The following is a 16,616-nucleotide window of genomic DNA, read 5'->3' as shown; positions in this document are numbered from 1 at the left end:
TTCCGAATACTATGTCAGATTTCCCATAGAAAAACAATGGCCGTGTTCTTTTATGACAACTGAACTTTGCTCACGTTCAACTTTTTCAAATGCGCACCAATCGGTCTGAAAATTCATAAATAGAGACCAAAGGGGCTTTGTAAAAAATCGCTTGGTTTTAGATTTGTCATTTTTTAAATTCTTTTCTGGAAAATGATGTGCTATCGCTGACTATGTTGTTAAAACTCATTAAGAAAACCATAATGTTGTAATCTGTAAACCGGCACATTTTACCATGTACATCTACATAAATACAGACCTCTAACTTCGTTATTCTGTAAGTAAATTACATGTAATTCATACAGACTGACCTAGCATTTGCTTTCACAAAAATCAGTCTTTAATTTCATGAAAGCTGTGTGGCAAATAAAATCGAGAGTTTCGAGTTATTCCGTATATTTTAGTTTAATACCCGTCAGCAAATACATGTAATGCTATCAACAGGTCAGCGATATGTGTTCCACGGACACTCACCACAGTCAGTACAGTACTACTATACTGCGCTCATATCAGAAAAACTTGAAATCGATATTCTTTTCACTAAACTTTGCAACATTATTTTATGACAACTAAACTTCGCTCAGCTCATGTTCAACTTTTTCAAATGCACACCAATCTGTCTGAAAAATCCAAAGGGGATTTGTGAAAATCTGAGTCATCGCTACCAATACCGTAGCTGTCAATCAAATATTAGTGCCTAAATGCTTCGGAGAATACTGGACAATTGAGATCTTCACTGGGCCGCAGTGCTAGTGCTAATTTAGTCATAAATAAAATAATATTGTCATACTTTTATTCATATACATGGCAAGTACCAAGCTCCCAATTGTTACGACTTGAAGCTTGAATGGGAAATGTTGAACAATTAGTTATGGGTGTAAAACGTCAACCTTTACACCTGCTACGTATACACAACAACCATAAGTGATATTCCTCTAAAGTTCCTCATTTTTCATTATTATGTACTATTTAAACCCCTCCACTTGTAATAATAATAATAATAATAATAATAATAATAATATGATTTATTTCCCAATATTTAAACATGATCAATTCACCACCTAGCTATGTCTGCCGGGTCCTCCCCAGGTAGCTACGGTTACAGACACCTGCCGGGTCCTCCTCAGGTGATCTTTTCAGTTTACTTATGTTTTACATTCAGGAGCACACATACATGTAGGACCTATCTGCCGGGACCTCCCCAGGTAGCCTATACTCCTTACACCTGCTGGTGATCTTCCCAGCTGCAAGTGGTGCTGAGTAGCCCTCACAATAGCCAAAGTTTGTGTTTTGTGTTTTTGTTTATTGATTAAACAGTTAGTTTGTTACCAGGACATTAAAGCTCAAGTTTTTCTAGACATACTTGCCAGTCTCACTACTTCATTCTACATTAACACAGAAACAGTAACAGGTACCCAATATGTGGGTATAAACTGCTGAAAAATAGCAAAACATAGCATAATACATATTAGGTGAACAATGTTATTGTTGTGAATAAAATTACTTTTATTATCAGAATTCAGGATAATACTTCTGTGTGTTTGTTTCATTGCAGAGACCCTAAAGATGAAATCTTGGAACATGGTAAGTTAATGGTTATTTACTATTTAGCATTTTATGCATTGTATTTGTACGGTGTATACATTGTATTTGTACGGTGTATACATTGTATTTGTAAGGTGTATACATTGTATTTGTAAGGTGTATACATTGTATTTGTACGGTGTATACATTGTATTTGTAAGGTGTATACATTGTATTTGTAAGGTGTATACATTGTATTTGTACGGTGTATACATTGTATTTGTACGGTGTATACATTGTATTTGTACGGTGTATACATTGTATTTGTACGGTGTATACATTGTATTTGTACGGTGTATACATTGTATTTGTACGGTATATACATTGTATTTGTACGGTGTATACATTGTATTTGTACGGTGTATACATTGTATTTGTAAGGTGTATACATTGTATTTGTAAGGTGTGTACCGGTACATTGTATTTGTAAGGTGTATACATTGTATTTGTAAGGTGTATACCGGTACATTGTATTTGTACTGTGTGTACATTGTATTTGTACGGTGTATACATTGTATTTGTACGGTGTATACATTGTATTTGTACGGTGTATACATTGTATTTGTACGGTGTATACATTGTATTTGTACGGTGTATACATTGTATTTGTACGGTGTATACATTGTATTTGTACGGTGTATACATTGTATTTGTACGGTGTATACATTGTATTTGTACGGTGTATACATTGTATTTGTACGGTGTATACATTGTATTTGTACGGTGTATACATTGTATTTGTACGGTGTATACATTGTATTTGTACGGTGTATACATTGTATTTGTACGGTGTATACATTGTATTTGTACGGTGTATACATTGTATTTGTACGGTGTATACATTGTATTTGTAAGGTGTATACATTGTATTTGTACGGTGTATACATTGTATTTGTACGGTGTATACATTGTATTTGTACAGTGTATACATTGTATTTGTACTGTGTATACATTGTATTTGTACGGTGTATACATTGTATTTGTACGGTGTATACATTGTATTTGTACGGTGTATACATTGTATTTGTACGGTGTATACATTGTATTTGTAAGGTGTATACATTGTATTTGTACGGTGTATACATTGTATTTGTAAGGTGTATACATTGTATTTGTACGGTGTATACATTGTATTTGTAAGGTGTATACATTGTATTTGTAAGGTGCATACATTGTATTTGAAAGGTGTATACATTGTATTTGTAAGGTGTATACATTGTATTTGTAAGGTGTATACATTGTATTTGTAAGGTGTATACATTGTATTTGCAAAGTGTGTACCGGTACATTGTATTTGTAAGGTGTATACATTGTATTTGTACGGTGTATACATTGTATTTGTACGGTGTATACATTGTATTTGTAAGGTGTATACATTGTATTTGTACGGTGTATACATTGTATTTGTAAGGTGTATACATTGTATTTGTAAGGTGTATACATTGTATTTGCAAGGTGTGTACCGGTACATTGTATTTGTAAGGTGTATACATTGTATTTGTAAGGTGTATACCGGTACATTGTATTTGTAAGGTGTATACATTGTATTTGTAAGGTGTATACATTGTATTTGAAAGGTGTATACATTGTATTTGTAAGGTGTATACATTGTATTTGTAAGGTGTATACATTGTATTTGTAAGGTGTATACATTGTATTTGCAAGGTGTGTACCGGTACATTGTATTTGTAAGGTGTATACATTGTATTTGTAAGGTGTATACCGGTACATTGTATTTGTAAGGTGTGTACCAGTACATTGTATTTGTAAGGTGTATACATTGTATTTGTAAGGTGTGTACCGGTACATTGTATTTGTAAGGTGTATACATTGTATTTGTAAGGTGTATACATTGTATTTGTAAGGTGTATACATTGTATTTGTAAGGTGTATACATTGTATTTGCAAGGTGTGTACCGGTACATTGTATTTGTAAGGTGTATACATTGTATTTGTAAGGTGTATACCGGTACATTGTATTTGTAAGGTGTATACATTGTATTTGTAAGGTGTATACATTGTATTTGAAAGGTGTATACATTGTATTTGTAAGGTGTATACATTGTATTTGTAAGGTGTATACATTGTATTTGCAAGGTGTGTACCGGTACATTGTATTTGTAAGGTGTATACATTGTATTTGTAAGGTGTATACCGGTACATTGTATTTGTAAGGTGTGTACCAGTACATTGTATTTGTAAGGTGTATACATTGTATTTGTAAGGTGTGTACCGGTACATTGTATTTGTAAGGTGTATACATTGTATTTGTAAGGTGTATACCGGTACATTGTATTTGTAAGGTGTATACATTGTATTTGTAAGGTGTATACATTGTATTTGAAAGGTGTATACATTGTATTTGTAAGGTGTATACATTGTATTTGTAAGGTGTATACATTGTATTTGTAAGGTGTATACATTGTATTTGCAAGGTGTGTACCGGTACATTGTATTTGTAAGGTGTATACATTGTATTTGTAAGGTGTATACCGGTACATTGTATTTGTAAGGTGTGTACCAGTACATTGTATTTGTAAGGTGTATACCGGTACATTGTATTTGTAAGGTGTATACCGGTACATTGTATTTGTAAGGTGTATACATTGTATTTGCAAGGTGTGTACCAGTACATTGTATTTGTAAGGTGTATACCGGTACATTGTATTTGCAAGGTGTATACCGGTACATTGTATTTGTAAGGTGTATACATTGTATTTGCAAGGTGTGTATCGGTACATAGTATTTGTGAGGTGTGTACCGGTACATTGTATTTGTAAGTTGTATACATTGTATTTGTAAGGTGTATACCGATTCATTGTATTTTTAAGGTGTGTACCGGTACATTTTATTTGTAAGGTGTATACATTGTATTTGTAAGGTGTATACATTGTATTTGTAAGGTGTATACATTGTATTTGAAAGGTGTATACATTGTATTTGTAAGGTGTATACATTGTATTTGTAAGGTGTATACATTGTATTTGTAAGGTGTATACATTGTATTTGCAAGGTGTGTACCGGTACATTGTATTTGTAAGGTGTATACATTGTATTTGTAAGGTGTATACCGGTACATTGTATTTGTAAGGTGTATACCGGTACATTGTATTTGTAAGGTGTATACCGGTACATTGTATTTGTAAGGTGTATACATTGTATTTGCAAGGTGTGTACCAGTACATTGTATTTGTAAGGTGTATACCGGTACATTGTATTTGCAAGGTGTATACCGGTACATTGTATTTGTAAGGTGTATACATTGTATTTGCAAGGTGTGTATCGGTACATAGTATTTGTGAGGTGTGTACTGGTACATTGTATTTGTAAGTTGTATACATTGTATTTGTAAGGTGTATACTGATTCATTGTATTTGTAATGTGTGTACCGGTACATTTTATTTGTAAGGTGTGTATCGGTACATTGTATTTGTAAGGTGTATACATTGTATTTGCAAGGTGTGTACCGGTACATTGTATTTGTAAGGTGTATACCGATACATTGTATTTGTAAGGTGTATACATGTACATTGTATTTGTAAGGTGTATACCGATACATTGTATTTGTAAGGTGTGTACCGGTACATTGTATTTGTAAGGTGTATACATTGTATTTGTAAGGTGTATACCGGTACGTTGTATTTGTAAGGTGTATACCGATACATTGTATTTGTAAGGTGTGTACCGGTACATTGTATTTGCAAGGTGTGTACCGGTACGTTGTATTTGCAAGGTGTATACCGGTACATTGTATTTGTATGGTGTATACCGGTACATTGTATTTGTAAGGTGCATACCGGTATATTGTATTTGTAAGGTGTATACCGGTACATTGTATTTGTAAGGTGTATACATTGTATTTGTAAGGTGTACATTATGTATACCGGTACATTGTATTTGTGAGGTGTATACATTGTATTTGTAAGGTGTACATTATGTATACCGGTACATTGTATTTGTAAGGTGTATACATTGTATTTGTAAGGTGTATACCGGTACATTGTATTTGTAAGGTGTATACATTGTATTTGTAAGGTGTACATTATGTATACCGGTACATTGTATTTGTAAGGTGTATACATTGTATTTGTAAGGTGTATACCGGTACATTGTATTTGTAAGGTGTATACATTGTATTTGTAAGGTGTATACCGGTACATTGTATTTGTAAGGTGTATACATTGTATTTGTAAGGTGTATACATTGTATTTGTAAGGTGTATACCGGTACATTGTATTTGTAAGGTGTATACATTGTATTTGTAAGGTGTATACCGGTACATTGTATTTGTAAGGTGTATACATTGTATTTGTAAGGTGTATACCGGTACATTGTATTTGTAAGGTGTATACCGGTACATTGTATTTGTAAGGTGTATACATTGTATTTGTAAGGTGTATACCGGTACATTGTATTTGTAAGGTGTATACATTGTATTTGTAAGGTGTATACCAGTACATTGTATTTGTAAGGTGTATACCGGTACATTGTATTTGTAAGGTGCATACATTGTATTTGTAAGGTGTCACATAGTCTTGCTGCTAGACGTTCAGGCTTTCTTTCAATACTATAAGTGAACAAAGTTTGCAGTGAGGGCTTGCCCGAACAGTCTAGGAAATGTCATTTTCAGACCGGACATTCCATTGAGATTACATAAAGTGGTGGGTTGGCCCATGTATGCATATATATACTTTAATATATTCAATCTCTGCATGCAGGTGTTGACAAGCACACTTATGTCATTACTATGTCTTATCGGTTTATGGTAATTGTGAGTTTGATGAGTGTGTAGACGTCATTCCGACATTTCAGTTAACGCATTGGTGGTTACTAACCCTAACCCTAACCCTAACCCCTAACCCTAACCCTAACCCTAAACCCTAACCCTAACCCTAACCCTAACTAGTGGGTAGTTTTAGCACAACTTGTGAGAGACAAACTGTATGTTAGAATTCAGTTGTAATTTAACATTAACATGTAATTACATGCACAACTCATCAAATATGGCAGTCTGTCATATTCTGTTTGAAAAAATCAAGAATCCAACACAATGTTGTCATCAGATTTATTAACCTACCCAAAGTACATGCATACATATTCCTGTCTCTAGAGGGCACACTTTATATTATACATATCACATGTTATTGCTTATACTTCAGAATTAGCTATAGCAGACAGAAGGCAAAAAAGAGAAATTCGACATTTGGAAAATGAGATTCCAAAATGGCAAGTTTTAGTTGACAGTGTAACAGGTAAGAATCTTTTGAGACTGATTTCAATCACCTTGTGGTCACACTAGACAACCTTTCACTTCCACAGAGATGAGGAAATCTTTGAGACTGATTTCAATCACCTTGTGGTCACACTAGACAACCTTTCACTTCCACAGAGATGAGGAATACAATTATAGAAATAGGAATAATTACTGTCTATCCTATTAGACCTGCTGTTGATTTGAGTGGCAAAATTTGGCATTCTATCCTGGACACTTTTTCAGGCCGACTGACAACCTAGTGACATGTGGTTGGTCACATGTAACAGAATAGAAGTGCCATGTGGTAATGAAAACTGACAAGCAATCATACCAACATACAAGAGTGTGTTCATTTGGCTTGGGGACTGGGCTATGTACATTGTATATATGCACCTTGTCAGTGTGAACTGCTTTGACAATGAGGATGTGGTTATATTGGACAAAGCACAGGTAGTTTGAAAAAGAGGGATGAAGGAGGCTATAACTAGCAACGTTTTCATTATCACACAACAATTTAATTTCGTGACTTGTCATCTGTCACAACCTGTCATAAGATCATTAGTAGGCCTGAAGAATCGACCAGTATAAGACATGAAAACTGTGCCACTCAAAACAACATCAAATCCAGTACAATACCTGGATGTTTGAGAACATCCATATACACAATAACATAGTGTTTGTGTATTGTACATGTATTACATTGGTAGTTCAACTTTAGGCAAACTAACACAGACACAAACTATAATACTTATGTTAATATAAGTTATCAGTTGACATTGATGTACAAATTCTACAATATAGTCACACTGGCAGAAGGACAGTATTTCTGATACCAAGTTTTTTCTCAAGTTGATGGCACATTCATCTTCGTTCAGTGTTAACAGTATCAGTCTGTATTACAGGGTGATTATATACCACTATCACCTCCATGTGTAATATACCACATAGAACAACAAAGATACCACTATTACCCAATGTGTAATGTACCACATAGAACAACAAAGATACCACTATTACCCACATGTGTAATATACCATATAGAACAACAAAGATACCACTATTACCCACATGTGTAAGATACCATATAGAACAACAAAGATACCACTATCACCGACATGTGTAAGATACCACATAGAACAACAAAGATACCACTATTACCCATGTGTAATGTACCACATAGAACAACAAAGATACAACTATCACCTATATGTGTAAGATAATATATAGAACAACAAAGATACCACTATTACCCAATGTGTAATGTACCACATAGAACAACAAAGATACCACTATTACCCACATGTGTAAGATACCACATAGAACAACAAAGATACCACTATAACCGACATGTGTAAGATACCACATAGAACAACAAAGATACCACTATTACCCATGTGTAATGTACCACATAGAACAACAAAGATACAACTATCACCTATATGTGTAAGATAATATATAGAACAACAAAGATACCACTATTACCCAATGTGTAATGTACCACATAGAACAACAAAGATACCACTATTACCCACATGTGTAATATACCATATAGAACAACAAAGATACCACTATTACCCACATGTGTAATATACCATATAGAACAACAAAGATACCACTATTACCCACATGTGTAAGATACCATATAGAACAACAAAGATACCACTATAACCGACATGTGTAATGTACCACATAGAACAACAAAGATACAACTATCACCTATATGTGTAAGATAATATATAGAACAACAAAGATACCACTATTACCCACATGTGTAATGTACCACATAGAACAACAAAGATACCACTATTACCCATGTGTAATGTACAACATAGAACAACAAAGATACCACTATTACTCATGTGTAAGATACCATATAGAACAACAAAGATACAACTATTACCCACATGTTTACATGTAAGATACCATATAGAACAACAAAGATACAACTATCACCTATATGTGTAAGATAATATATAGAACAACAAAGATACCACTATTACCCACATGTGTAATGTACCACATAGAACAACAAAGATACCACTATTACCCATGTGTAATATACAACATAGAACAACAAAGATACCACTATTACTCATGTGTAAGATACCACATAGAACAACAAAGATACAACTATCACCTATATGTGTAAGATACCACATAGAACAACAAAGATACCACTATTACCGACATGTGTAAGATACCACATAGAACAACAAAGATACCACTATTACCCACATGTGTAATATACAACATAGAACAACAAAGATACCACTATTACCCACATGTGTAAGATACCATATAGAACAACAAAGATACCACTATCACCCACATGTGTAATATACAACATAGAACAACAAAGATACCACTATTACCCACATGTGTAAGATACCATATAGAACAACAAAGATACCACTATCACCCGCATGTTTACATGTAAGATACCATATAGAACAACAAAGGTACCACTATCACCCACATGTTTACATGTAATATACCACATAGAACAGCAAAGATACCACTATTACCCACATGTGTAAGATACCATATAGATTAACAAAGATACCACTATCACCCACATGTGTAATATACCATATAGAACAACAAAGGTACCACTATCACCCACATGTTTACATGTAATATACCACATAGAACAGCAAAGATACCACTATTACCCACATGTGTAAGATACCATATAGAACAACAAAGATACCACTATCACCCACATGTTTACATGTAAGATACCATATAGAACAACAAAGATACCACTATTACCCACATGTGTAATATACCATATAGAACAGCAAAGATACCACTATTACCCACATGTGTAAGATACCATATAGAACAACAAAGATACCACTATTACCCACATGTGTAATATACCATATAGAACAACAAAGATACCACTATTACCCACATGTGTAAGATACCATATAGAACAACAAAGATACCACTATTACCCACATGTGTAAGATACCATATAGAACAACAAAGATACCACTATCACCCACATGTGTAATGTACCACATAGAACAACAAAGATACCACTATTACCCACGTGTAATATACCATATAGAACAACAAAAGTACCACACCCACATGTGTAATATACCATATAGAACAACAAAGATACCACTATCACCCACATGTGTAATGTACAACATAGAACAACAAAGATACCACTATTACCCACGTGTAATATACCATATAGAACAACAAAAGTACCACACCCACATGTGTAATATACCATATAGAACAACAAAGATACCACTATCACCCACATGTTTACATGTAAGATACCATATAGAACAACAAAGGTACCACTATCACCCACATGTGTAAGATACCATATAGAACAACAAAGATACCACTATCACCCACATGTTTACATGTAATATACCACATAGAACAGCAAAGATACCACTATTACCCACATGTGTAAGATACCATATAGATTAACAAAGATACCACTATTACCCACATGTGTAATATACCATATAGAACAACAAAGATACCACTATCACCCACATGTTTACATGTAAGATACCACATAGAACAACAAAAGTACCACTATCACCCACATATTTACATGTAAGATACCATATAGAACAACAAAAGTACCACTATCACCCACATGTTTACATGTAAGATACCATATAGAACAACAAAAGTACCACTATCACCCACATGTTTACATGTAAGATACCATATAGAACAACAAAGATACCACTATCACCCACATGTTTACATGTAAGATACCATATAGAACAACAAAGGTACCACTATCACCCACATGTGTAAGATACCATATAGAACAACAAAGATACCACTATCACCCACATGTTTACATGTAATATACCACATAGAACAGCAAAGATACCACTATTACCCACATGTGTAAGATACCATATAGATTAACAAAGATACCACTATTACCCACATGTGTAATATACCATATAGAACAACAAAGATACCACTATCACCCACATGTTTACATGTAAGATACCATATAGAACAACAAAAGTACCACTATCACCCACATGTTTACATGTAAGATACCATATAGAACAACAAAAGTACCACTATCACCCACATGTTTACATGTAAGATACCATATAGAACAACAAAGATACCACTATCACCCACATGTTTACATGTAAGATACCATATAGAACAAGTCATTGAGAATGACATAGTCCCCGCTGTGATTGGGTTTTAAGGGTTTTTACAAATATACCACTATTAACATGTCAAAAATCAAAGCTTTAATGATTAACCACATAGTGACATCACATTCTGGCCACATCCTCTACAGGGCTAGCTAACAGCATAAAGGCAGAATGACATCACCAATCAATGTCCATAGTGTAAACTTTTAATACAACACTGTCTTATCTGTATTTGTACATGTACATGCAGGTATAAGTCACAATACAACACTGTCTTATCTGTATTTGTACATGTACATGCAGGTATAAGTCACAATACAACACTGTCTTATCTGTATTTGTACATGTACATGCAGGTATAAGTCACAATACAACACTGTCTTATCTGTATTTGTACATGTACATGTAGGTATAAGTCCACCTGACTTTGATAACCAAACATTGGCAGTACTACGTGGTAGACTGGTCAGGTACCTGATGAGATCTAGAGAGGTAAGGACACATTATTAGTTGAATTCTGTACACATATTACACAATTACTAACTGACATGGTGAGAGTTAGTTGAATTCTATACACATATTACACAATTACTAACTGACATGGTGAGAGTTAGTTGAATTCTATACACATATTACACAATTACTAACTGGCATATTGAGAGTTAGTTGAATTCTATACACATATTACACAATTACTAACTGACATGGTGAGAGTTAGTTGAATTCTATACACATATTACACAATTACTAACTGACATGGTGAGAGTTAGTTGAATTCTATACACATATTACACAATTACTAACTGACATGGTGAGAGTTAGTTGAATTCTGTACACATATTACACAATTACTAACTGACATGGTGAGAGTTAGTTGAATTCTATACACATATTACACAATTACTAACTGACATGGTGAGAGTTAGTTGAATTCTGTACACATATTACACAATTACTAACTGACATGGTGAGAGTTAGTTGAATTCTATACACATATTACACAATTACTAACTGACATGGTGAGAGTTAGTTGAATTCTATACACATATTACACAATTACTAACTGGCATATTGAGAGTTAGTTGAATTCTATACACATATTACACAATTACTAACTGACATGGTGAGAGTTAGTTGAATTCTATACACATATTACACAATTACTAACTGACATGGTGAGAGTTAGTTGAATTCTATACACATATTACACAATTACTAACTGACATGGTGAGAGTTAGTTGAATTCTATACACATATTACACAATTACTAACTGGCATATTGAGAGTTAGTTGAATTCTGTACACATATTACACAATTACTAACTGACATGGTGAGAGTTAGTTGAATTCTGTACACATATTACATAATTACTAACTGACATGGTGAGAGTTAGTTGAATTCTGTACACATATTACACAATTACTAACTGACATGGTGAGAGTTAGTTGAATTCTGTACACATATTACACAATTACTAACTGACATGGTGAGAGTTAGTTGAATTCTATACACATATTACACAATTACTAACTGACATGGTGAGAGTTAGTTGAATTCTATACACATATTACATAATTACTAACTGACATGGTGAGAGTTAGTTGAATTCTGTACACATATTACACAATTACTAACTGACATGGTGAGAGTTAGTTGAATTCTGTACACATATTACACAATTACTAACTGACATGGTGAGAGTTAGTTGAATTCTGTACACATATTACACAATTACTAACTGACATGGTGAGAGTTAGTTGAATTCTGTACACATATTACACAATTACTAACTGACATGGTGAGAGTTAGTTGAATTCTGTACACATATTACACAATTACTAACTGACATGGTGAGAGTTAGTTGAATTCTGTACACATATTACACAATTACTAACTGACATGGTGAGAGTTAGTTGAATTCTATACACATATTACACAATTACTAACTGACATGGTGAGAGTTAGTTGAATTCTGTACACATATTACACAATTACTAACTGACATGGTGAGAGTTAGTTGAATTCTATACACATATTACACAATTACTAACTGACATGGTGAGAGTTAGTTGAATTCTATACACATATTACACAATTACTAACTGACATGGTGAGAGTTAGTTGAATTCTGTACACATATTACATAATTACTAACTGACATGGTGAGAGTTAGTTGAATTCTATACATGTATTTTACAATTACTAACTGGCATATTGAGAGTTAGTTGAATTCTATACACATATTACACAATTACTAACTGACATGGTGAGAGTTAGTTGAATTCTATACACATATTACACAATTACTAACTGACATGGTGAGAGTTAGTTGAATTCTATACACATATTACACAATTACTAACTGACATGGTGAGAGTTAGTTGAATTCTATACACATATTACACAATTACTAACTGACATGGTGAGAGTTAGTTGAATTCTGTACACATATTACACAATTACTAACTGACATGGTGAGAGTTAGTTGAATTCTATACATGTATTTTACAATTACTAACTGACATGGTGAGAGTTAGTTGAATTCTATACATGTATTTTACAATTACTAACTGGCATTGTGAGAGTTAGTTGAATTCTATACATGTATTTTACAATTACTAACTGGCATAGTGAGAGTTAGTTGAATTCTATACATGTATTTTACAATTACTAACTGGCATATTGAGAGTTAGTTGAATTCTATACATGTATTTTACAATTACTAACTGACATGGTGAGAGTTAGTTGAATTCTATACATGTATTTTACAATTACTAACTGGCATATTGAGAGTTAGTTGAATTCTGTACACATATTACACAATTACTAACTGACATGGTGAGAGTTAGTTGAATTCTATACACATATTACACAATTACTAACTGACATGGTGAGAGTTAGTTGAATTCTATACATGTATTTTACAATTACTAACTGACATGGTGAGAGTTAGTTGAATTCTATACACATATTACACAATTACTAACTGACATGGTGAGAGTTAGTTGAATTCTATACATGTATTTTACAATTACTAACTGACATGGTGAGAGTTAGTTGAATTCTATACATGTATTTTACAATTACTAACTGACATGGTGAGAGTTAGTTGAATTCTATACATGTATTTTACAATTACTAACTGGCATTGTGAGAGTTAGTTGAATTCTATACATGTATTTTACAATTACTAACTGGCATAGTGAGAGTTAGTTGAATTCTATACATGTATTTTACAATTACTAACTGGCATATTGAGAGTTAGTTGAATTCTATACATGTATTTTACAATTACTAACTGACATGATGAGAGTTAGTTGAATTCTATACATGTATTTTACAATTACTAACTGACATGGTGAGAGTGTTGAATTCTATACATGTATTTTACAATTACTAACTGGCATAGTGAGAGTTAGCTGAATTCTATACAGACAAATACCCACCTTTTAGCTTACTTTTATGTGCCCCTCTGCTTCCCCTTGTTTATTGCCAGATATAAATTAATGCTCACAGCACCCCATGGCCTTTCCCCCTAGTGGTCACATGACCCTGACTAGCCAAGCCCCAGTATACCTTGGCAAATTGACGAATTTCGTAGAATAGTTAAAGGACTCTGCAAGTTTTATCCTCTTGTGCCAAGATTAACACGAGTTATCCCCTGTTAAGTGGTGAACACTTCGCTGAATACCTCAGGATTCCAGCCAAGTCGTTCCCTTTTATTCTCGTGTGTTGCGTCTACGGTTTTGTGGACACTTATTAGTCCCCGCTGACGAAGTCCGGAACGGGGGCTTATGGATTGGGTTCGGTCTGTCCGTCCGTCCGTGAGTCCGTCCGTCCGTCCGTCTGTCCGTCCGCAGCTGTTTCTTGGAGATGCCTGGACCAATTTTTTTCAAACTTGGTACAGGGGCAACATGCTATGGCATACATATGCACGTCAATTTGTTTTATGATACGATCCAATATGGCCGCCTAGCAACCATTTTGTTTGCGAATTTTCCCTGTCTAAAGCCATAACTCAGACATGCTTTAACAGATCTCATTCAAAGTTGGCATTAGGACAGTGTTCTATGACATACATGTGCATATTCATTGTTGTCATGATACGATCCAATATGGCCGCCTAGCAGCCATTTTGTTTGTGAATTTTCATGTCCAAAGCCATAACTCAGACATGCTTGAACAGATCTCATTCAAAGTTGGTATTAGGACAGTGTTCTATGACATACACGTGCATATCCATTTTCATTGTGATACGATCCAATATGGCTGCCTGGTAGCCATTTTGTTTGCGAATTTTCATGCGCAAAGCCATAACTCAGACATGCTTGAACAGATCCCATTCAAAGTTGGTATTAGGACAGTGTTCTATGACATACATGTGCATATCCATTTTTGTCGTGATACGATCCAATATGGCTGCCTGGCAGCCATTTTGTTTGTGAATTTTCCATGTCCAAAGCCATAACTCAGACATGCTTGAACAGATCTCATTCAAAGTTGGTATTAGGACAGTGTTCTATGACATACATGTGCATATCCATTATCGTCGTGATACAATCCAATATGGCTGCCTGGCAGCCATTTTGTTTGCGAATTTTCCATGTCCAAAGCCATAACTCAGACATGCTTGAACAGGTCCCCCCCCCCCCATACCCGACCCATCCTTTATTGTTGAATGGTTTATTTCATCACTTCATCTAGAAGAGTAGGCATGTCCCATGTCCAATGAGGAGACACAACATGAGTAGGCATGTTCCATGTCCAACAAGCAGACACAACATATCTAAGTCTGTTTGATTTAGGTTCACAAGTGTTGTTGCGTGATCAGAGTAGTGATATCAAGAAAATGACAACAGAAACTGCCAGTTCCTGAAAACCCAATCATAGCGGGACTATGTCATTCTCAATGACTTGTTCACTCAGTAGCGATGAGCGTGACTGATCTCACGGACTCGTCATTACATCAGCGGACATTGTTCATTTTGTCAGAATGTGATGCCTTCCTTGAGCGACTAGCACTGAAGTACACCCCCGAACTAAAACTAGAAGCTACAGCTAGCAAGACGAGTAATGCTAGATTTTTATTTGGGTGCTCGCTGAGCGAGATGGCTAAGCAAGTACCGGCCGCAGCTGAGAGGGGTCCAAAATATACACCAGATTTAAACTGAATGCCTTCCGTAAGGGTATAGTCTTGCAATTTCATGATTTATGCAAGAAATTTAGCTCTATATCTGTGATTCGTCAAGTCCCGATGAAAGTTAGTTGTCAAAAATGTTGTTGAAATGCTTGCCTCCAATTCTCAGCACAGGAAAGCTTGCCATCCTCGACTTCACTCGGCTTTCGTGATCCCCTACATACCCAGGAAGTCAGTCTGTCTACTCATTGCATGTAGACTATTTCACTACAGGAAATTTGTTAAGATTTTGTTGAGTGGTGCGCCCTCACTGTACACTAATTATATAGATGTCAATGTATAGGTCACCATTATTGATATATTGTCGCGAAATTTTCTTTGTAGGCTAGGCGAGGCTTGGTCTATTTTCCATATTTTGACCACACACATTTG

General features: G+C 34.6%; 1 protein-coding gene across 2 annotated transcripts in view; it reads left to right on the top strand.

The window, feature by feature from the left end:
- The window catches only part of LOC144450437 (microspherule protein 1-like), a 97,178-nt gene that overhangs the window by 66,356 nt on the left and 14,206 nt on the right, over nt 1-16,616 (top strand). For both annotated transcript variants that reach the window (XM_078141038.1, XM_078141037.1), the window contains 3 exons: nt 1,595-1,623; nt 6,783-6,875; nt 11,456-11,538. In XM_078141038.1, coding sequence (XP_077997164.1) covers nt 1,595-1,623; nt 6,783-6,875; nt 11,456-11,538 — 205 coding nt within the window. The remainder of the gene's footprint in view (nt 1-1,594; nt 1,624-6,782; nt 6,876-11,455; nt 11,539-16,616) is intronic.

The sequence above is a fragment of the Glandiceps talaboti genome, chromosome 20, assembly GCF_964340395.1.
Source record: "Glandiceps talaboti chromosome 20, keGlaTala1.1, whole genome shotgun sequence".
NCBI classification, from domain to species: Eukaryota; Metazoa; Hemichordata; class Enteropneusta; family Spengelidae; genus Glandiceps; species Glandiceps talaboti.
Note: the sequence above shows the minus strand (reverse complement) of the source record. Positions and strands in the feature narration are given on the sequence as shown.